At 51.6% G+C, this 22993-nt stretch overlaps 1 protein-coding gene across 1 annotated transcript in view; it reads left to right on the forward strand.

Annotated features, from left to right (window-relative positions):
• ARHGEF26 (Rho guanine nucleotide exchange factor 26) overlaps window positions 1–22993 on the forward strand; it is a 43272-nt gene that overhangs the window by 18394 nt on the left and 1885 nt on the right. The window contains exons 6-13 of the mRNA XM_084267265.1: window positions 7833–7985; window positions 8980–9109; window positions 11012–11086; window positions 12238–12327; window positions 13305–13459; window positions 18697–18906; window positions 21828–21895; window positions 22330–22434. Of these exons, the coding sequence (XP_084123391.1) occupies window positions 7833–7985; window positions 8980–9109; window positions 11012–11086; window positions 12238–12327; window positions 13305–13459; window positions 18697–18906; window positions 21828–21895; window positions 22330–22434 (986 nt within the window). The remainder of the gene's footprint in view (window positions 1–7832; window positions 7986–8979; window positions 9110–11011; window positions 11087–12237; window positions 12328–13304; window positions 13460–18696; window positions 18907–21827; window positions 21896–22329; window positions 22435–22993) is intronic.

Genomic DNA, 22993 nt, shown 5'->3' on the forward strand with positions numbered 1-22993 from the left:
TTGGAGCCCAGATTAGATACGACTTGGATACACAGGCACAGCAAATCTGAACAGTCATACTTCCCTCAGGTTTCTGGGGTGAACAGAACTGAGCAGAAGGAATGCTCCTGGTGGGGTTTCTCTTTTTAAACAAGCTTAGAATTTTGTATATATGCATGCACTGTCTGATGCTTATTTAGTAAATACCAGTGACCTACACAAAAAGTGCCCTTGAAGAAAAAGCCCAGTTCTCCAGACAATAGAAATGATCCTTTAGCTTCAGGTTACTCACTGAGCTGTATTTAAAAGAACCCCCCTACGTTCCATCCATCGTGCTCAGGGTGTGCTTTCATCACACTGTGTGCACAGGCTAACCCCAGCAGCTGGGAGCTGCAGGGGGAAGCAGTAGGAAGGTACCTGGGCAGTGACTGTGCCCTGGTGACTGGTTTCTGTGAGTCCACACGTCCCACTGCTGCTCCTTGGACACCCAGCCTGTGATCCCAGAGCTGGTGCCCCTGGTGTCACCTTGGTCACAGTGGTGCCTGAGGCAGGGGAGCCTGGTTCTGGCCGGTGCCTTTGGAGGGGTTTCTCAGCTGGGTGGTTACTGGTGATGGTGAGCTGGGTTTGACTCTTCAGACTGTTCCTGAGAACAGTCAGTGTTCACAAGTGGGCTGGTTTTGTGGCTCTCATTCTCCAGTGTTGAATCTATGACTGGTAATATTACTTGAATGAAATTCTGTACCCCAGGGGTCATTCACAGTGTCGTGTCACTGCTGACCCTGTACCCAGGTGTATTACTCCCTCTCTAGCATCCAGTCCCCATGGTGTTTTACCTGGTGGAGCTTGAAATGCTTGTCAGGCTTTGCACAGATGCAGTTTAATCCCTTTAAAATGATATTATTAGCTGATGCAGTCTTTTAAGGCCACTTCCAGGTCATGTTAATGATAGTGTTTATTTCCTTTCCTGATTAAGATAGACACTATGTAGCTGGGTTTGTTTTTTAAAGAATGAAATAAATCAAGGGAAGTGATTTGCCTGCGTTTTCCAGCTCCCTGGAGCTGCCATCTCGTGCTGTGCTCAGAGCAGACCCTTCAGGCATTGTTTCTGAGGGACTGTGTGCTGCAGTCTGTGCAGTATCTTGTTTGGGTTTGGGGGGTTTATCTGGCAGTGGAGATGTACCCAGCACACGTCAGCTCTTCCTACCACGTAAGCAAAACCCAAGTGACCACTGCTGGCTGAGATCAGCAGCAAGAGTTGAAGGCCCTCTGCACTGCTGAGTGAAGGTCAGGGGGAACCCATCCTTTTGATGAGTTTAACTCAAGAGTTCTCTGGAGTAAATCAGGGGGTTTCAGGATATTCTCTCTTCTTTCCCTCCAACTTCCCTGGAATAACATGAGTAGGATGTTCTCAAGCAGTGGCATGCCAGGGAGGGGAGGATTGAAGAGCCCTCCTGCTCAGCCTCCCTTTCCTGGTTTAAACTTCCATGACTTCACCTGGAAAGACACAGGCAGCATGTTTAGCTGCTTGGCTGTGTGGGTGTTACTTCTTGGGCTCCTCTGACTGCCTTCACAATCCCTCCCATGTTGTACTGTCTCTCTCATTCTCTCATCATTTGTTTCCCCCCCCTGCCAAACCTGGTTCTCCTTCCTTCTTGCACTGGTGCTGGGCTGGCAGCCAGTGACACAAGGTGGTGAGTGGTTGGTGTGTGTGTGTTTCCTGGGAAGAGGGTTGGGAAAGCCATGGCAAGGCTGCAGCTGCAATGGCACCTCTGCTGTGTGGCTGTAGGTGGGTGCTTTGGTTGGCTTCTAATCATGGTTGCTGGAGCTTGTGGATATTAACAGTGTCTGTTGGGTGAGAGGTTACTCAGTTTCTGTCTTAAATTTATGAAAACTCTATTCTTGAATAGCAGCCATGAGAATCTCACTTCATTTCAGCCCTCTGGAGGATTCAGTGATCCTTCCCTGCCTATCCACACTCGTGTTCAGAACTCCATCCACGGGCTGTCTTCTCAGTGTTCTTCATGTGCTGGTTACTGCCAAAAAGATTTTCACACATTAATTGTCTTTGTGGCCCTTTCTGGAAGTTTTATGACTCTGAAGCTCTGTACTGTCAGTTTGTCTTCCTGCAGAGATGCAGCACAGATGGTGCCTAGCTCAGTGTCCCACATTCTTGGGAGGAGAGACTCAGTGTCGGGTCCCCTTGGAACTTTTCCTCTTGTAATTAGATTGCTCCTCAGAACTCTGCTGCCAGTCCTTGGTCTGGGACTTTGTGTCCAGTTTTTCCATTGCTTTTATCGCTCAGTACTTTTGGAGATACCTTCCTCTAGCTGAGGTCCTCAGCCTAAGCACAGACGTTTCTCCACCCAGTTGTCTTGTAATGACCATTTGTAGTGTAACAGTACAGCTGCTTTTCTCAAAATAACAAATCCCACCACCCAAGCCCCAGATCTTCCCTCACCAGAGACTTACAATGCCTTGTGTTATCCAGCAACATACAGTTTTGGCATCAAATAGAAATAACTCATTTTGAGATGAAGTTTTGTTCAAAATGAGGATTGAAACCATATTCTAGATAAATGGCTTTAAAGTTGGGAGTTCAGCCAAGTCAGAACAGCCCTCTCCACTACAGCAGGCTTTTGTAGGGCCAGCAGAGTAAAGTTTGTTTGTATCCTTCAGTTTTTGCACAGGGATGTGGAAGGTTTGGTTTTGGTGCCTGGAGGTTCCCCCTTCCCCATTACTCCCTCAGTTCAGCCCGCTGACAGCCAGAGATGGAGCTGGGAAAAGCCCACAGAGCAAACCTGGCCTGAGCTGGCTTTCTCTCCCCTCCCTCCCATCCCCATCCCCACAGTTCCCAGGTCTCATCAGGTGCCAGCACACAAGCAGTTGAGCTGATGTGCCTGGGAGAGGGTGGCAGGAGCAGGAATGAGTGAGCTGGGTGAGAGCTGTGGCAGCTGGCATCACCAGAGCTGGGCACGAAGCTGCCATCTGCCATAAGATTTATTGGTACTGAAACCCATCCCTGTGTTATATAAACATATCTTCTGTTTAAAAATAAATAAACCCTGCAGCAGCAGTCACAGCAGCTCAGTCCCTGAGCTGGTGGAGCCTCTGGCTCTTCTTCTGAGGCCTAACCTCTGCAGAGAGTGCTGCTTCTGTGGACCTTTGGGTAAGGACAGCAGAACAGAAGCACTCAATGGTTTCAAGGCCTTCCAGCTGTGCCCAGAACCTCTGTATCCAGCGGGGGCTTGTGCCTCCTCTCCTGCAGAGCATCACTGTCACAGTGATGCTTGGTGCCCACGCTGGCCTCTCCAGCTGCTGGGCTTCCTTGCTGGGTCTTGCCAGGTTTGTTCCAGTAGCAGCTTAGGAATCTGTCTCCAGTTGTCAGATTTACTCTTGCTGCAGGAAGCACAGAGGAGGAAAACTGTGTTTATCTCTGTATTGCTTTGGTAGCAAAGTGGGTGGATGTTCAACAGCTACTCAAACTTGCATCTGTGTTCCTCATACAGAGGCTGATAGGGGATGGAGCAGCAGACTGAGTGATAAGCCTTCCGGAGGCCGGTCTGGTTTCGGAGCAGTGCCATTGCCCTCCTTGCATAAAAGGCATCTGTAGCTTTGAAAAGGCACCAGGCTGTTAGTAAGTCTAGAAATATCTGTGTTTAGCAGGGCTGTCACAGTGGGAGGATGTATGTGTGTTCCCTTGGCTCCTCTCATGTATCCCTGGGTCAATGTGCTTTGCTGCAGTGGGAGTTTTAAAGCTGTATGAACTCATATGGAGCCTCAACTTCCTGAGATGAACGCTGTCACTGCAGACAGAGGTGTTACACCACACTGCTCCTCTGGACAGCTGTGAGGTTGGTCTGTGCAGTGCTTACAGCTGGGAAGCCTGGCCTGCCACAGCGTGGGGTTCACTGTCATAGAATCCCAGACTGGGCTGGAAGGGACCCCAAGGGTCCCAGAGCTCCAACCCCCTGCCACAGGCAGGGACACCAACCTCCAGGCCTGGAGCTACACAAGGTTGCCCAGGGCCCCAGCCATGGGCTGCTGTGTGTGCAGACCTGGCGGTGCCTGTGGGGCTCCAGAGGGAGCACAACGGGGTCTGGGGGGACTCAGACTCTCCCTGGAGAGTTTCCCAGGCGAGCTGCAGGTCACCATTATTTCTAGACTGGTGGGGCATTCCCTGGCTGGGACACTTCCCTCCTGCAGTGGTTTTATGTGGCTCATATCCTTATATTAACAAGAGTGCTTCCCAGAGAGCGGACGGGTCAGCTCTGTGCACACAGTAACACGGAGGGTGGGTGTCTGCTGCTGACGTGGGTGTTGGAAGTGAGGGGTTGCAGGTGACGAGGCAGGTTTGGACAGCCTGCCACAAGTTGGTCCCGGTTCTCCAAGGCCTTTGCTTGCTTGCTTGGCCCTTGTAGCAAGGGTGCTACACAGGAACAGCCTCAGCCCTGTTGCTGGAAACTTCTCAGAATGGTTTGTACATGGGTTGTGACAGATGGTGTTGTTCTGTGGCAGATGAGCACACGGGTAACTCCTCAGGCTTGGGAGACAGGCAGAAGCACCCTGCCTGTTCTCTGCAGCCTAGAAAGCGTTACCTTGTTCAGCATGGGAAAGGCTGCTTTAAAATGGAGATTGCTGTTGTGATGTCTTCATGATTTACCCAGAAGATTGATGTTGCCAGTGCCACAGGGTGTTCTGTGTGGGGCCGTGTCTCAGCGGGCAGTAATTGGTTGGATGGAGACGTGTTTTCCCGAGAGACACACCACTGAGCTGGGTGCTGCGAGCACTGAGGTGCCACCTCAGGAATCTCCCTGTAGCAGAGTATCTGGACAGGATTGCCATGGCCTTTTTGTTGTGCTGGGCTCCTGCCAGCACACTGCAAACAGCTGAGGAGGCCAGTGCCTTGCCTGCAGCGCGGCGCCGTGCGGGCGGGCGTGCTCAGCGTTGCTCCCCTGTGTTGCAGGGTGAAGGAATGGGCTCTCGAGGTATTTCTTCCTTCCTTTCTTGTTTGGCTGTGTGGATATTGCCTAATAAAAGTGCTTTTATGGGCTGTTAGCTTTGCAGTGTTTGGTGTGTTAAATCCTGTTTTCCAGGATTCACCTTGTGATAACTCCTGTAACAAGGTGATTCAGCCAGCGCCCGTGGATGCAGTTCCTTGCTGTGGCCGTGCTCTCCCAGCCTGTCTTTTGCTAAAACCTCTGAATCAGCATTAAAAAAACCCCCAAACCTGTGAAAATAAGGCTGTATTTTTTCCCCCATTTTTCCTATTAAATTCCTTCCCCTCGAGATCCAGCTTTGGAGGGGCTCAGCAGTGCTAACATCACTGAGAGGCAAAATCTGCATCATAACCTTCTCCATGCCAGACATCCAGGTCACTGTAGCTTCAAAAACATTAAGCAGGGATAATGAATTTGAAACCTGTGCTGTACACACCACGTGGCAGTCCAGTTCCAGTATGGGATGGCTCTGGTGGTGACAGAGTGATGGTTTTGGTGATGGTGGCAGAGAAGAGCATGCTCCAGAGTGGTGAGCAGTGGAGGAGTACATCAGGGGTTAGGAGGTTGGACCAGGCTGTTGCTGAGCTCCCTAAAGACATGGGAAGACCCTTGTCAGGAGCCACTGGATCTGTGAGGAGGAAGCTCTTGCCACAAAGAAGGGGTGTGCTGCAGCACTGGTGAGGTCACCGTGCTTCTGGCTCTTGTGCCATGAAGACAAGGAAAGGGAAGGTGACCAAAACCTGTCTTCCTAAATTCAGCAGCTCCCTCTGGGTGAGGGGGAGTGATTGGATGTTTCTTTTCAACAATGTAAGGCCAAGATGAGGGAAGTCAAATGCTGTTTGACTTTCCCTTAATTGGATCTAAGTTGGACCAGGAAAGTTCTGGATTGAACAGAATCAAATGCTTTAACCCAATCCTGGTGTTAAGCACCAAAGCCAGCCACACAGAGCCCTGAGTTTGTAGCTGGTTAAACTAAATGTAGTCACTCAGCACTGATCTTTGGCAGATTCTGTCATGGAAATTCTAAATGAAAGGGGTGTTTTGGTGTGTCTGGTCCTCTGATTGTATCCAGCAAGTAGCAGAGGGGCCACAGTAGAGGACAGGCTTTGACTCAGACTTGGATGTGGGATTTCCACAGGGTGTGTGCTGAGGGTGGGACGTGGCCATGCTCCTTCTCTGCCCCTCTCTCTTCTCTTCCTTTCTCTCTTATTAAATATTGTACTGTACAGGACCTCTGCTGCTCCTTCCTGTGGCTCCAGTGTCATGGATGAAGCACCAGGGCAAATCTGAAAGGGGAAGCTGTAGCCCAGTGTGGTGGAATGCCCTGTCAGGGTGCTGTAACATCCAGTGGGAAGAACCCCTGCACTTCCCAGTTCCCCCAGCTGTAAAGGTGCTTGAGCAGAGCAGGAGCAAATCCCAGTTGTCTGCAGCCCGTGGTGGTCAGCAGTTGAAATCTGTTGTGGTTCATGAGAAACTAGAGACTGTGTGACTCGGAGGCTCTTCTTCTTGTAATCCTTTTTTTCCCCCTTCTTGGACCTCAGTGGAACTTCAGGCAGCTGGGGACTTCAGTGCTTGTCCTTGTGTTGCCCAGGGTTTCATCACAGCTTCCTGGGCTTTGCCACTTTGTGCTGCTCTTGGTACCAAAAGCCCTGTCAGCCACAGCTTGTGCTTTGAAATGGGAAGGACAGAGGGCAGAAGGAAGCTGAGCTCCCTGCCTTCCAGGGAGAAAAAAGAAGTTAGTTATTGCTTAAAGTACTGGGAAAAATACTGCTGCACCACTTAAAGGGGAAGAGTGAGGAGAACCCTGTGTGCTGTAGCACAGTCTGGTCTCTGGCTGAGGGCAGTGTCCTGTCCTTCATGAAGTGGCAGTGCTGAGAAACATCGCTCAGTGCAGCCTGGAGTTAATGGGTCAGAATGGGAAAAGACCAAAGGAAACCCAAAACCCAACCCAAACCCCCACTTGGTTCCTCTGAGTGTGTGCTTGATGGGGGGACAATCTGAAACCAGGTTCAGGCAGCTGCTTCTGAGCACACCTGAAATCCAGGGTGTGCTGTAGGGAATCATCCTGTACAAAGGCTGTGCACAAGGCTGGGAGTGGAGAGGCTTCCCAGCAGCCTCTGGATTTTTAGGGATTGCAGTGCCAGTATGGGTAATTTCCATGGCCTGTGACAGATGTCATGCTGGTCTGTGTGAGCCATCACACCCCAGTCAGCATGGTATTTCTGGTGAGCGTTGTGGAAGTAAAGGAGTTTGTCTGGTGAAGCTTTCTGAGGCCAAAGGGAATTTGATATGGAACAAGGGCTGAACAAACATGTTTAGGGGAAGAAGTCAGCTCAGGACTTTGGATTCTGTTCCCACTTTCACAGTTTACAATCTGTGCTTGGTTTCAGGGGTGGATGGATGGATGGATGTGGTACCTGAGCCCTTGCTCAGCTCAGCCAGCTGTGTAGGGTTTTGTTGCTAGTTTGGCAGTTCACACATAACTCTATTGCATTAAACATCTCTGGGGCTGTAGTTCCTTTATTGCAAGAGGAAATGTGTTTAAAATTGTGTTTGAAGTTTCATTTCTTCCTCAACCCCGTTTCTGGTAATTCTGGTCCAACCTGATGAGTGGTGCTGCTTTGGTTTTGGCGGGTGGGGAATGGGAAGTAGCCCTGCCAGCACTGCTGGGTCACACCACCACCCTTCCCTCCCCTCCCCTCCCCTCCCTGCCCTGCCAAAGCAGCAATGAGCTCACCCTTCCCCCAGCCTTTCCAGCTGGGAAGGTTACAGGTTGTGTCAGGTGAAGTGCTGGGAAGTACAATCTGCTAATTCATTTTTGTGTAAAAATGAGTCCTTTCCCTTGTGTTTCCACAGGTTCTTCAAAGAACTCGAAGCAAGACATCAGAACAACATCTTCATCGAGGACATCAGTGACATAGTGGGGAAGCACACCTCTTCCACCTTTGACCCCTACGTGAAGTACTGCACTAACGAGGTCTATCAGCAGCGAACGCTGCAGAAGCTGCTGTAAGAACTGCTTTCCCAGGACAACCTCAGAACCACCCTCTGCTGTAGCAGAGTGCCAGGCTGTGGTGCTTGGTGCAAAACCTGGGGCTTCCAGCTAAGCATGTGCTGACATGCTCAGCTCCCTGTAACGTGCACGGTCCTTTGAAGTAATGGAGAGCAAAGCTGTGCCTGGCTGTGCCATCCAGCCCTGGCTGTGGCCACCTGCTCCCCTCCTGCTGAGGAGTACAGTTTAATTAGTGTCAAAGATGCTTTGCCTCTGTGTTCAGAGGAGTCTGTGTGCTCGGGCCTGGGTATAGGAGAACGTGTCACTACTGGCCTTGGGTATCTTGTGAGGCCCCAGCTGGAGTCCTGTGTCCAGAGCTGGGGCCCCAGTACAAGGAAGATGTGGGGCTGTTGGAGAGGGGTCAGAGGAGCCACGGAGGTGCTCAGAGGGCTGGAGCAGCTCCCCATGGAGAGAGGCTGAGGGAGCTGGGCTGGGTCAGCCTGGAGAAGAGAAGGCTGTGGGGGGACCTCACTGCAGCCTCCCCGTCTCTGAAGGGAGCAGAGGAACAGGAGGGGAATCAGCTTGTTAAAGGGCAGAGACTGGCAGGACAAGGGGATGGGGTGAAGCTGGAGGAGGGAAGGGTGAGATGAGATATCAGGGGGAAGTTCTTTGCAGAGAGAGTGGTGAGGGGCTGGAACAGGCTGCCCAGAGAGGGGGTGGGTGCCCCATCCCTGGGGGTGTTCAAGGCCAGGTTGGATGGGGCCCTGGGCAACCTTGTGTAGCTCCAGGCCTGGAGGTTGGTGTCCCTGCCTGTGGCAGGGGGTTGGAGCTCTGGGATCCGTGGGGTCCCTTCCAGCCCCGACCAGTCTGGGATTCTAAGGGAAGCAAGGTGCAGGCTTAGTTGATATGGCTTGAAGCCACTCTTTCCTGTTAATAAAAATCATGATTTATTTAAAATCTCACAGCTTTCTCCCTTCTTCTCAGTTTAACTCTCTGCCCCTGTCCCACCAGGGCCACCAACCCAGCGTTCAAGGAGGTGCTGTCGCGGATCGAGTCGCACGAGGACTGCCGGAACCTGCCCATGATCTCCTTCCTCATCCTCCCCATGCAGAGGGTCACCCGCCTGCCCTTGCTGATGGATGTGAGAACAGATTGCTCTTTCTATTTTTCCTAATGCACAGCCTTTTCATTTTAGCATTATTTCATACTCTCTTCCTAGCTCATTCCAGCCTCCTCGTGTCTTCTCACGGGGCTGTAATGCTGGTCCCTTGATGCTGAAGTGCTGCCCAGTGTGCTTGCTCACTGTGCCTGGTGCCCCTGCTCCTGACCTCCCATGCAAAAATGAAACATTTTAGGCATTCTAGGGGAAAAATTGGGCAGTAAAGGGTCAAAATGATTCTAAACCCAAGGAGGACCCCAGCACAGAAATTGTATGTAGTGTTAGGATTAAAATGAAGCCCTACAGTTTGAAAAGCAAGGCCTCCTGTCCCAGGGAGTTGGGGAGGGTCCTTTTTGCAGTGAACACTTACTTTCAGGAGCAGGGTTGTTAGGACCCTCAGTTAAGGGGGTCCTGGTGTAACCCTGATGAATGAGCTCTGTTCTCAGGGGTGCAGGAGCTGTTTGGGGTGATGCACTGGGTTTCCCACCAGTGTGTGACGTGGTGAGTTGCTCCCTTCCAGTCACAGGGTGCCTTAGGATGAAGTGAAGTGCCAGTGAGTATTTGGGAAGCACAGCTCACACCACGATTCATGGCATTTCACATATGGTGTTAGAACTAAATATGTGGGCTGGCTCCCCACCAGTGGTGTGGATTAAAACCCAGGCCCAGATCCTGCCATTAGTAGGATCCAGAAACAGGACCAATAACTGTGTTCTCCTGTAGATTTATAAATTGTGCACTGATTAATTTGATCATTTGGATAGGTACTCAGTTCAGTCACAGACTCTGAGTGCTTTCTTCTCTGCAGTACAGTTCTAGGTTGGAAAATGTTCCAATCATCCTTCAGTGTGTCCCTCCATGTGCCTTCCCTGCTTTTCTTTTTCTCTCTCCTTCCCCTCTCTGGCTAGAAGAATCTAAAGAACCAAACCAAGTGTTTTATTTTCCACTGTTTCAGTTTTGTATCTCTGTTTTTCTTGGTAATGGTTGTTAAGTACCTTACAGTGAGACTTCAGAGTAAACTCGGTTTTTAAAGTTTCAGTTCCAGAAATGCTGCTGCAGCTCCAGTCAGAGAAGAGGAAACACAGTTAAACCAAAGGCACTGTAAAATACCTCACAATGGTTTTGTTTCCCAGTCAGACAAGTGGTTTAACTGATGGGTCATTGAGTCCAAATCCCTGTTTCTGAGAGAACTTTTGTTTGCCCCAACTCAGGAGAATAAACTCTTGTCAGTAGGTGTGACTGTCATGTGTAAGACACAGATTGGCTTTGCCTCTCATTGCTTTCCAGTGCTTCCTCTGTTTGGATGCTGCAGCTGCCTTCCCTTCAGTGTGCTTTTAGCTTTGATGAAATAATACCACTGGGTATCTTTTCTCCATGGTGCACATCCCAGTGTAGCCTTTAGAGCCTTCTCTGTTAATCCTTTGGCAACACCTAGCCTCCACAAAGATGTCAGGCACCAAAATCTGGCAGTTCCCTTATTGAATTGCAGCTGACTGCAGTGGGCAGCTCAGTTCCTGGAAAAGTGGAGCGTGGTGCCTGAGGCAGGAGGAACCTGCCTGTGTCTGGCTGCCATGAGATTTCACCGTGGTTTGCCACAAGGTAGAGGCAAGGCAGCATCTTTTCCTCTCCTGGAAGGATGTGGCTGCCTCTTCCACTGTGTTGCCATGGATGGAGCTCAGCTGAGAGGTGCAAAACAGCACTTTGCTCCAAAAGGCTTCCAAGGGGGGTGTTCAGAGCACTCTGAAGCAGTGATTTGGTGCTCCCTCGTTTATCCCAGCCCACAGTTGTGACTTCAGCTCTTTGATTTCATTAATATGTAGTAAAGTTCTGTGTTTGGTGCAGTCCTTGCTGCTTAGCCCTCTAAAGTTACACATTTTATTTCAGACAATTTGTCAGAAAACTCCTAAGGATTCACCAAGGTATGAGAGCTGCAAGCAGGCACTGAAGGAAGTGAGCAAGGTATGTTCTTGGGGGCTTAACAGGGATGCAGAACTCTTTCTGCTTTGGCTTTTTTCCTCCCTAAATGGCACAGCATGCTTTGCCAGTTCACAGATTCCCTGAGAAGTGGCTGCTTTTGTTTTGTGAGTCACTCAAGAGCTGGTTTTCATGGTCATTACTCACTTTGTTCACCTGTTTCGTTGTGCAGTTGGATAAATTGACCCTGCTTGCTGGCAGTGGTTCCAACAGACACCCTGGTGGCCCATAGCTGTAAAAACCACCCCAACCACCCTTCTGACAGCAGAGACAAGAAAGTCTGAATCTTCTAAACAGAATGAAGCATTCTTTCTACTTCTATTTTAAGTCAACCAGACCACCTTCTGTCACTTTCCTCTCCTGCTGCAGCCATGCTTTTGTGCCAGGAGCCAGTGGTGGAAGAGCAGCCAGTCCATTTCCATGTGCAGGCTGTGTGTGCCAGCAGCACACACTCCTACCCTGAATTCCAGTTCCTTCCATTTGAACCTGAGCAATGGCATTATCCATTTATGACTCTTCTTTTTCAATTGGCTTGAAGGTCCAGTCCCTGTGTTAGTATGTTTGTGTGCTGGGAACAGGCAGCTCTTTAAAACAGAAGGTTGTGGGATGAAGAGAAAATTACCTATCTAAGGACAGGCTGTTGTTTGCCTCCAAGATCTCAGAATTTTAGGGGCTGCAGCACATGACAGACTGGTGTGGAATGTGAAGTACTGGCCATTGATGTTTAAAAACAGCAAAGCAGTTTTGTCTCTGTGTGCTGGGGCTGGGCATTCCCATGGGCCTTCAATGCTTGTGTCTGCCTGAAGGCTGCTTGGTTTGGGTCAGAGAGCTGTAACCCTCCTCAGCCAGGGCTCGTGGCTGAACCTGTGGACTCCCTGAGGAATAACTCACCATCCCTGTGTTGTAGGGTGATTGGGGTTGAGGGGGAGCTGGGGAGGGCATCCAGTCCAGACCCAAAGCCTGGACCCAGAGCCACGTTCAGTCTGGTCTTGAAGACACTCTCTCTGTGGCCCAGTGTGAAAATGTGAGTTCTTGGTAAGCTTTATGTTCCTCAGATGTGCACTTTATAAAGAAAGGAGGTTTGTGTTCCAAGTGTGGAGCAGGTGAAGGCTGTTCAGTAGGTGTGTCTCTTCCAGCTGGTGCGTTTGTGCAACGAAGGTGCCCGGAGAATGGAAAGGACAGAGATGATGTACATGATTAACTCCCAGCTGGAGTACAAGATCAAGGTATGGTGGTGAGATTTCTGACCATAAATCACTGAGCACATGAAGAGTTTTGACAGCACAAACAGAGTAAACTGGTGTCCAGGAAGTTGGTATTCTGGGTGGCTGCAGCCCTGGAAACTCCACTGAGGACTCCTGGAACTAACCTGGAAGTTAAAGTTTCAGGTTGGGGCTTTTCAGGGAAAGAGAATATCAGGATATAGCTCTGCAGAAGAGTAAATTAGCATTAATGACTGGAGGATGAGGTATGCCCAGGCTCTGGGTTTACCTCTGTGGGTGGAAGCCTGGCAGTACACTCAGCAGTGTTCAGCACTGTGTTAGGGCCAGCCTCACCCTGTCTGCTGTCTCCATCACTTGCTGTCTGCTTTCATAGGCTCAGAACGTTCCAGAGTGGATTGCAGGGGGCATTTCTGTTAGAGAGTTCTGAATTCTGTGGGTGGTGGGACCCCCCCATCAGAGAGAGGGCACAGCATCCTTGCAACTGGCCTTAGGGACGTGGTGCAACACTGTGTGTGGGCTTTCTGTGGTGGAGACCAGAAGCTGACAGGTGCCTTTCCAACTGTTGAGGCAGAGCAGCTGAAGCTGTGAGCTGCCTGGAGGAAAACCCAGTGTCCATGTGCTTCAGGAAGGATTGCTCACTCTGTGAAATCTTCCCTATTCCTGCAAGAGTCTTTTTATTTCTTTTTAATCTCCTTGGGAGATCTGACACAGTCTGCTCCATCCCAAGTGTGACTGATAAGCCTGTTCCTTCTTACCTCAGGTGCCTGAGTGACTTTCAGGTATTTGCAGGCTGTCACTGGTGTGTGCAGGAGCCAGGGGGTTACCTCAAGCCACGATAACATCTGCTGCATGCTTGTACCTGTGAGCTCTGAGCTTTGAGCTTATTCAAACATTTTTTCCCCAAATATACAACAGCCTACTCTCTGTTTTTGAAAATCCCTGCTTTTGAAGAAGTAAACCCTTCCTTTCCCTCCTTCTAGCCATTTCCACTGGTTTCTTCTTCACGCTGGCTGGTGAAGAGGGGTGAGCTGACAGCCTATGTAGAAGACACTGGACTCTTTTCCAAACGAACTTCCAAGCAGCAGGTGTACTTCTTCCTCTTCAATGACGTCCTCATTATCACCAAGAAGAAGAGGTAAGAGCTTCACTGCTCTAAGACTGTCCCTGGGTGCCACTCCTGGCATCCCAGAGAGCAGCCGGGTCACCCTGGCACCCTGTGCCTCACCCTAGGGCAATGGAAACTGAACCTTTCTGGCTCTGGAATAGCAAACCTGATTGCATCCACAGGGGGCTTGCCTGTTTTCCTGCCACTTGCTTGCTTGTGTGAAAGAATGAAGGGGTTTCAAAGAGTAGTAAGTGAACCTGATACACCTGCAGCATAAACCAAGAGAAAATACAGACTGAACATGTCTCAAGTCCAGTAAACACCTCTGGAGGCATTTATGTGCTTTAATACACCATGGCTGAGAGAGCAAAGGAATTACCTGGATGTTTGGGTTTCTAGTAGGCTGAGTTTCCCAGTGGCAAGTGGCCATTCCCTTGACAGGGTGTGCTTTTGGCAGGTGCAGCTGAAATTCTGACTTGTCAGACTAATTAAAGTTAATCCTTGATGCCTGAGCCAAGGGGTTGGGAAGGATAAAGAACTGTTCATTTTCATTCCCTTCCACACTCTGCACAGTTGGGCTGCTTGAGGCTGAAGTATGAGGCATGACTTCTGCCACTCTCCATTCAGACCTTCAGCACTAGATCCGAGGGGACGTTCAAGTGAAGGCAGGGAAAGGAATGTGCATCCTCTGCTGCAGGGACTGGGTAGTACTCAGTAGGTGAACCTCAGTCCTGAGACTAGAGCCTGTTTTGAAGAACAAATATTTTGCTTCTGGGTTGGCTAGTTAAGCCAAAGAAGAGCTCTTTTTAAAAGAAACCCTTCTGTGGAGCTTAAATAAGTGTAATTTAAATAAGAAGTTTTGAGGAATGATACAAAATCTGGGGAGAAAATGCTGATGGTTAAGCAAAGAGAAACCCAAATGAGTCATGGAATGGCATGGGTTGGAAAGGACCCCAAGGATCACAGAGCTCCAACTCCCAGTGGAGGGGAGAAAATACCTGAGTGAAAGGGGTTTATAGAGATGGGAGGAAAAGCAAACAGGTCCCTCCCCAGCAATCTCACTGGTGTGAACTGGTTTCTGAGGCTGGGTGTTTATCACAGCTCAGTGGCAGTCCCTTGCTAAGTCACTGGCAGCACATCAGAGTTGCAGTGCATGTCCTCCAGCAGTGTGTTTCTCTTCTCAGGGGAGTATGGATAATGTGTTATGGTGCTGGTAGCTAAGTAAATGTTTGAGCTGGGAAAACAGTGAGGAATCTATTGTCTGTGTTGTTACAGTGTTTATTGGTTTCCAGTGTGATGGCTCGTTGTCCAGATTATAAACCAGATTTTTATAGCACTGTCTCTGGTCCAGGCTTTGGGGCTTTTGATTTGTAACAGCTTCCAGCTGCTGGGATTGCCCTGAGTGTCCCCAGCAGCCCTTCATGTCAGCGATGAGCTGCTCCCAGCCGCTCTCCCAGGCCCCCCCAGCAAAGGGGTGATTGCAGGGGACAGATTCTGCAGCCTCTGGGGTGCTCTGAGCATGGAGTGAGTGCTTTGCCAGAGAGAATAAGCTTACTAATGGTATCAGAGCTTCTGGTGATGTGTTCCCCCACCCACAGCGTTGCCATGGGTGCCACAGCCACGGGCAGGAGTCCTTGTTGCTAGTTGAGTTTTACTGTTTGTGTTTTTATTTGAGCTGCTGCATCTCAGAGGATTCCTAATGCTGCCCAAAGAAGCCCCAGCTCCTCACTGCTGGGCTAAAAATACTAATTACTTAGTGCTCCAATCCTGCTGTTGAGTACCCAGGAGCTGAGCTTCAGCTCCCCATCCCAGCTGTTTGCCTTATATGTAGAACCTTGCACAGAGCTGGGAACACTGTCCTGGCTGTGGAAGGCTGACAACGTGGTGCTGGCCAGAGGGCTCAGCTGGTAACTGCCTGAGCAGACACATCACTACTCACCCCCTTGTTTTGGGGACACTCTGCATTGCTGGAGAGCTGCAGTTTAATGCTGGGTGAGCAGATGCCCCAGCAGCCTTCCATAGTGAGAGCAGCTGAGCAGTTACTTCTCAGCTGGAGGAAACACAAGGGGAGATCTGGTGTTGGTGATTGCTCCAGCGTGCTCCAGAGTCCTTACATCTTAGTTCTAGTGATGCTTTATTATCATATGCTTCCTCAGCAAAGCTTCAGCTCCTGGCTGGAGGAATAGCATCCCTAGGTGGTGTTGCTGGTCCTGCCCCTGGCTGCAGAGGGATTGTCTGGGCTGAAATCCTGAAGCTTCTTCCTTAAAAATAAACACACCAAACCCAAAGCCAAAGGCAAGCCACCAAAAAAGCCCACTGAAGAGACAAACCTGCCTCTCCCTGGGTTAGGGGCTGTATTTTAAAAAGAATGAAGCAGAGGCTCATGCAGATATAAAGGGTTATTTTCCCTCTTCAGTGGGAGCCCTCAGGTGCCAGGGTGCCCCTTGGAACCGGTGTCCTCGAGCGAGAAGTAGCAGCATCTTGTTGGCAAACGAAGGAGTCTGGAGCTGGATTTAGGGGATGGGAAACCTGAGCCCACAGTCTGTGCTCCCTCCCCTCTCCCAGGGGCTTTCCAGCACAGGGTGACCACAGTGGTACAGGGAAGAGCTGTGTGTGCAGCCCCCCCAAAGCTGCATGCTCGGGGTGCCCGTGGACCGAGATGCCCTTCAGCATCCCTGGGCTCTGGCTGCAGAAGCCAAAACGTGCTGCAGTCCTGAGATTTCTCCCAGCTTCTCAGTGTGCTCAGGTTGGATTTCTTTAACTAGACCAAGACCTCTGTGGAATCTGTATTCTCTGACCTTTGGGGCCCCAGAAGTCAGGTCAGGTGTAGTGGTAATTAACCTGGCTTCCTTGTTACAGAGCTCTCTGAGAGTCTGGAAGCAACAGTCTGATGGATCCCAGCTGTGTGGGGAGGGGGTTTAATGCTGGTTTAGGTTCCTGCAGTAGTGCTTTCAGAAGTTTTGGGGTGTCTGTGCCTTCCCCAGTGGTACCTGAACAGGGAGTTGTGATTCCAGTACAGAAGGAGATGGGGGTGGGGAGGGGAGGTGTTGGTGTCTCTTTGACACTTGGAGACAAAGAACTGGTGAAGGAAAGTGTTCATCTTCTCTCATAAATAGTTCAGTCTCTAGGATTAGAACCTGGTGCTGCTGGACCTGTCCATGGTTTGAGGATGCACAGAGCTGCACTGAACCCCCCAACTCTGCAAGTATTTAACTGAGACAGGAACTCTGGTTTTACACCCGGTGCACAGGCAGGAGCTGCCCCCACACACAGGTACAAGCACGAGCCCTGAACCTGTCAGCACCTGAACAGGGGAGTTCTGATGCTGGGCAGCACCTCCTCTCTGCAGTCAGAGCTGCTCAGCTGAGGCTCAGCCACCCCTTCTCTGAGGGCTTAGAGGAGGAGTGAGCCGGGGTGCGGGTGTGCTGCGGGGTGCAGTGTGCCCTTCAGTCCGGCTGTGCAGCCACAGGGGGAGGCATTGCTGCCCCTGCCCCTGCCCCTGCCAGAAGGGGTTTGTCAGCTCCAGGTGCTGGGGATTGATTTGTACCAGTTCAGTGCTCAGGTTTCAGTGTGTCTCTGGCAGCCACACTAATCTGCTCAGGTATTTATTCAATTTACATTCTTCTAACGAGCTGTAGTAAGGAGAGGCTCTGGCACAGCTCTTCATCACTTGAGACTGAGCTCGGGATAGATTTTACTCTAAGGTGAGGTGTGTATCATTGTACCTTAAACCCTGCCAGATTCTGCAGGAAATCCAGCCCATCAGTCACAGCCACCACAGAATCCCAGACTGGTGTGGGCTGGGAGGGACCCCAAGGGTCCCAGAGCCCCAACCCCCTGCCACAGGCAGGGACACCAACCTCCAGGCCTGGAGCTACACAAGGTTGCCCAGGGCCCCAGCCAACCTGGCCTGGAACACCCCCAGGGATGGGGCACCCACCCCCTCTCTGGGCAGCCCCTTCCAGCCCCTCACCACTCTCTCTGCAAAGAACTTCCCCCCGGTCTCACCTCTCCTTCTTCCTTCCTCCAGCTTCACCCCATCCCCTTGTCCTGCCAGTCTCTGCCCTTTAACAAGCTGATTCCCCTCCTGTTCCTCTGCTCCCTTCAGGGACTGGAAGGCTGCAGTGAGGTCCCCCCACAGCCTTCTCTTCTCCAGGCTGACCCAGCCCAGCTCCCTCAGCCTCTGTCTGTAGGGGAGCTGTTCCAGCCCTCTGAGCATCCGTGGCTCCTCTGAACAGGCTGGGAGGGAGCACTGGCTTTGTCCCTGTGGAAGCAGACTTTTCTGGCCTGGTCTCATTGCACCAGGGCAGGACAGGAGCCTGAAAAGGGTTTGCAGGCTTGGGAGGGTGAGGAGGGAATCACCTCATCCGTGTTGGTGCTGTACCCTGGAGAACTGGCACGTAAGCCAGTTCTGGGAAACACACTCTGAAGCTTCCCCAGACACCCAGAGGCCTTTCCAGCTGGCATCTCTCTTCCTGTCACCAGGAGCTGGTTCTTAAGTGATGAGGAGTGTCCTTTGGCTCTTGAGATCAGCAGCACTTCTGTGCTGTGACTGAGGTGCCTGTGTCTGTGAGGTTCTACCCCTGGGAAACCACCCTGACGTCCTTCCAGCATCATTCAGCCTTCAGCAGCCTTGACATAAGAATTAGTGGTGAGGTCCTTTGTTCTGTGTGTCACACCCAGCACCCTGCCAGCCAGAGGAAGCATTGTGCCCCTCTCCTGCAGCCCTGGGGCAGCAAAGCTTGGGACTGCTCCTGTCCTGAGGGCGCTGGGAAGGTGCTGGGGGTGTGTGTGGCCACCTGCCTCTGGAGCACCTGGGCTTGTGCACAGAGCCCTGCCTAAGAGGAAGGTTGGTTGGAAGCAGTGTACAAACCCAGGGCCCCACAGGCACAGGGGAAAGGACATTGTTCAGCTTTCCCCATCACACCCTGCAGTGAGGGTCTGCTGCTTGCTGGGGTGAGAGGGGGATAAGCAGCAGTTCTGTGCTGTCACTGTGCCCGTTTCCAGCCTGAGTGGAGCAAGTTGAGTTTACACCATCTCAGGAATGCCAGAGTCTCTGCTGCTAAATGACATGGGGTTTAAAAGCTGTTCTGCTTTATAACTTGGAAAATGGGGAGTTTGGAAAGAGAAATACAGGGAAAAGATGAAGGTTTGGGGTGCCAGAAGACTCGACAAGGGGACTCTAGGATGGAGTTTGCTTCTGATGCACTTAATGGAAACACTGAGCATTAAACCTGTGGGTCGGTTTCTTCCCTCCTGTTTTGCAGTGAGGAGAGTTACAGTGTCACAGATTATTCCTTGAGGGACCAGCTGGTGGTGCAGCAGTGTGACAGTGAGGACCTGAGCACCTCTCCTGTGAAGAACACCTCGGCGATGCTGTACTCGCGGCAGAGCCCCGCAGCTCACCTCTTCAGACTCACTGTCCTCAGCAACCACGCAGGGGAGAAGGTGGAGATGCTCCTGGGAGCAGAGACTCAGTAAGTAAATAGTTAGGGGTCCTGTGATGTGTAAGGGGATGTCTCAGCAGGCTGCTCCCCCCTGCCCACGACAGCAGCTCGGTATGAAACCCCTCACCAGCTGTAAATGCAGGTCGTGGTGGTGGTGTCTGTCTCTTCCCTTGAGGTCCCAGTGTAGGGAGAATGGGAAATGGGAAAGCAAGAGCTGGAATGGTGTTAACTGAAGGATCCACCCTTGGTGCTGCCACCTTGGGGCTTCAGGCCAGGAGTTAAGCATGGCTCAGGGGTCACTGACCCCCTCTGGGGGCTGTGGGACAGAGCCATAAGAGGTTTGGATTTCTCAGGGGCTGGAGGGGTGTGGAAGGACTCTCCAGTTAATTTATTTTCAAGTAGTGATGCCATGTGTAAAGAAACTGTAAAAAAATCCAAGTTGTGCCAGGAAATGCAGGTGTGGAGTGGCTGTGCAGTGTGACAGTGACACCTGGCTGTACGAAGCCTCTTGCTGTTTAGTCTGAACCACAGCTGTGACTGGAGTATCTGGTTGTTACTGGTGTAAGTTGTACCACGAGTACAGTGTGTATTTAAATACTTCTCTGAGACACCCCCTGGGAAACAGAGGCAGGTGCATCCTGAGCCAGGACTGGCAGCAGCAGACAGTGGTGGGGTACAGATGCAGAACACCCTTGTCCAGGAGCAGTGACTTGGGGATGATTTATTGCAGCGATGGATGGTGCTGAAAACAGCACTGGAGTCAATGGGAGGAGGAGCTTGGCCCTGCTCAGGGAAGCTGTGTGGGGAGGGATGGAGGGATGGATGGAGGGATGGATGGATGGATGGATGGATGGATGGATGGATGGATGGATGGATGGATGGATGGATGGATGGATGGATGGATGGATGGATGGATGGATGGAGGTGGTCTCTGTTCTCTTGGCGCAGTCCTGGAGAGGGTTCTGCTTTAGCAACAAGAAGTTCTTGTTCTTTGGGGTGTGGGTACCCAAGAGGCACCATCACTCCTCTGCAGAGCTGCCACACACCCCTCACAGAGTGAAAGATGTGTCTGTTTGGTGGGAGCTGGAGGCAGGAGACACCGAGTGCTCCAGACGTGCCCTGAACGGGCAGTTTTAGGTTTGCTTTCAAAGTTTAGAATAACCCTGAAAGGAACTATAGCTCATTAATGAGTTCTATTAAAGATCTCATTATGAAGGGAGCAGATGATTCAGGCTTGCTTGGAAAGGCCTTTTCCTGGGGAAGAAATGCAGGACATTTTTAGTTGTCTGGCCCTTCTGTGAAAGGATGTTCTGTTCTGCAGACTCATCATTGATCTGCAGTACAGTGTTTGTCACGTGGATGGGCTGGCAGATTGTCACTCAGAGGATGGGGCTCTGAGGAGGACTTCACTGGAAGGAGGGGCACTTCACTGGATTATCCAGGCCTGGAGGTTGGAGCTCTGTGACCCTTGGGGTCCCTCCCAGCCCAGCCCAGTCTGGGACTCTGTGATCACCTGGTTTTGTGGAGTATGATCAAGTACACAGAAGGTGCAGAAAAACGTTGCTTTATCTCAGTGTTGAGAAGGCTGGGAAGGGAGCTGCAGCAGGAAGCCTGGCTGGCCCAGCCTGTGTGCCAGGCAAAGCTTCCTGCACATCAGACTTGTGGCTGTGCTGACACAGGTTTCTCACATGGTTTGAGGGTGTTTTGTCACTTGGGGTGTGTGTGGCGGGTCAGGAAGGTCACATTGCCCCTGAACAACCCCCCTGCTCTCCCCAAAACACAGCACAGGACTCTGAGGCTGATGTTTGCAGTGGTGGGACTGTCTGTGAGGAGGTGAAGGAGCGTGAGGAACCCGATGATCCCTTTGCCCCTGGTAGCAGCTCCAGAAGCAGAACCAGATTTGTACCCCTGGTGACACCTGTGACCACATCAGCACCCACAGCTGGGGCAGTTGGACAGGCACAGTGGTGCAGGTCCCTACCAGCCTCAGGTGGGGCTGGCTTTGGCTGTGCAGAGACACTTCAGCCAGGAGATGCTCTGGCATTGTCCCAGTTTGCTCAGCTGTCTGGAAGGAAAGGTGCTTTTCCTGCTGCAGGGGAAGGAAAATGAGAGGCTGAAAGTTAAACCTCAGGGTTAAGCTGATGGGGGCTGGGTATGGTTTGGGCTGAGACCCCCCTCTGACTCCTTCATCCAAGGGCATCTGACCAGGACAGGGCTGGAGCCAGGGAGAAGGGCAGGAGAGGGGAATGGACTGGTGACCTCTATGGTGGAATGAGGCACAGTGGTGTGTTCAGGGGGTCCCTGCCCTCCCTCTGCTCTCTGGGCTGGGTGTCTCAGGCTGAGTACAGCCCCTTGCCTCATCATGCCTGGGTGCTGAGTGCTGGTGTCAGCACGAGGTCCCAGTTCCCAACCCCTCTGGAGACTTTCCAAGCAGAGTTCTCCTCTGACAAAGGGAGGTCTCAGCAGATCCAGGTTCTTCATTGCTTTTAGTGAAAACTGGAGTTACCCAACACTAGCAACAAGGAGTATTTTTAGGGGATGGAGAACTGGACAATTCACCCCCCCAACTCCCTGGTGCCATTCCAGTCTGTATGGATGGAAAGGCCCCTCAGCAAACAGGAGAGAAAATCCAACTGCTGAGGATGTTTTCCCTCAGTTTCACAGGGTGAGATTTGGGTGGCTCTGCAGGGTCCCTGGGTTCTGGAAGCAGAAACGTCTCCTGTGAGAGGACAGAGAAACATCCCTTTCTTTGCTCCTGTTTCTTGTTTTCATTCTTCCTTTCCCACATGCTTAAAACAGGTAAATGTGTTTGAATAAGGTGACAGAGATGGTGTCACACCCTCTGGCCATACCTGGAGTATTTATATTTACTATAAATATAAGTATATATATAAATATAAATATATATAAAACCCAGGTGGGAGGCTGAGTTGTGTCTGTGCCCTTGGCAGGAGTGACAGAGCTCGCTGGATTACGGCGCTGGGGCAGGACAGACACGGGCAGAAAACGGACAGGACAAGTAAGTGGAACCTGAGCTGCCACCTGGGGCTCTGCAGAGGGGGCGATGGACACGCTGCCCCGGCGCCGGGCCGGGGGCTCCAGCCCCGGCACAGGGGAGTTCCAGCCCTCCCTGCTTGGGGGCTCTGCTGGGGGGTCCAGCTTCCCACAGTCGTTCCGTTTGCCTCGCTGCTGGGTTTGGGCAGCTGTTTGTCAGCACATGCAGAGCCCCTTCCATGCTTATCCCCAGCCTGGGTGTGACGCTCAGGAAGCCATCGGCTTCACTTGCTGCCCCCCCCGGGTTTCTTCTTTGGGTTGGGTTGGTTGGGGGTTTTGGGCTGGGGGGTGTGATACACTCTGAACTGGCATTTTAAAAAAATGAATTGTGTGTATATTTGAATCAAAGAGCCTCTGCTCCTGAATTCCTCAATTGAGGCAGGCTTGTTTCCTCCCCAGCCTTGACGCAGGTGGAGATCACCCGCACGTACACGGCGAAGCAGTCGGATGAGCTCTCGCTCCAAGTCGCTGACGTGGTTTTGGTTTATCAGAAAGTGGCTGATGGTGAGTGAGCGTTTTGCTGCCAGTGCAGCACGTGGAGCTGGGCAGACAGACCCTCCCAGTAGCGCTGGCTGGACCCTGAGTGAGGGTTTAGCTTCCAAGGAGGCCCAGGGCGTTGGTCGGGGTTCCTGGAGGACGGCCTGTGTTTCGGGAGCATCTCCCAGGTAACTCACAGCCCAGCACACTGCAGCTGCAGCAGGTACGTGCTGGCTGGTGTGGATGTGTGAAACATCCACAGGTAAGGAATGGGTTGTACATAGAAACAGAGCAGAGGTTTTGGTGAGTCAGCACCAGGACTGCCCGAGCAGAACAGCCAGTGGTGGTGTCATGTACCACACTTACTGCCTGTAGGGCCAGGGGCTGAGCACGGTGCCTTGGCCCACATTGTCCATAGTGTCAACTGCCCCGAGATCAAAACTGATTCCTGGCTGGAGGCACAAGTGACAGGCTGCCTGGTGCTGGGGGCTTCAGGCTGCCTCATGATGTGCGGACTCAGCGGCGCCTGAAGCCACCAGCACTTGAAGGGACCATTGAATGATTTGATAGTACATAGGGACTGCCT

Source organism: Gallinula chloropus (assembly GCF_964237585.1).
Source record: "Gallinula chloropus genome assembly, chromosome: 8".
NCBI classification, from domain to species: domain Eukaryota; kingdom Metazoa; phylum Chordata; class Aves; order Gruiformes; family Rallidae; genus Gallinula; species Gallinula chloropus.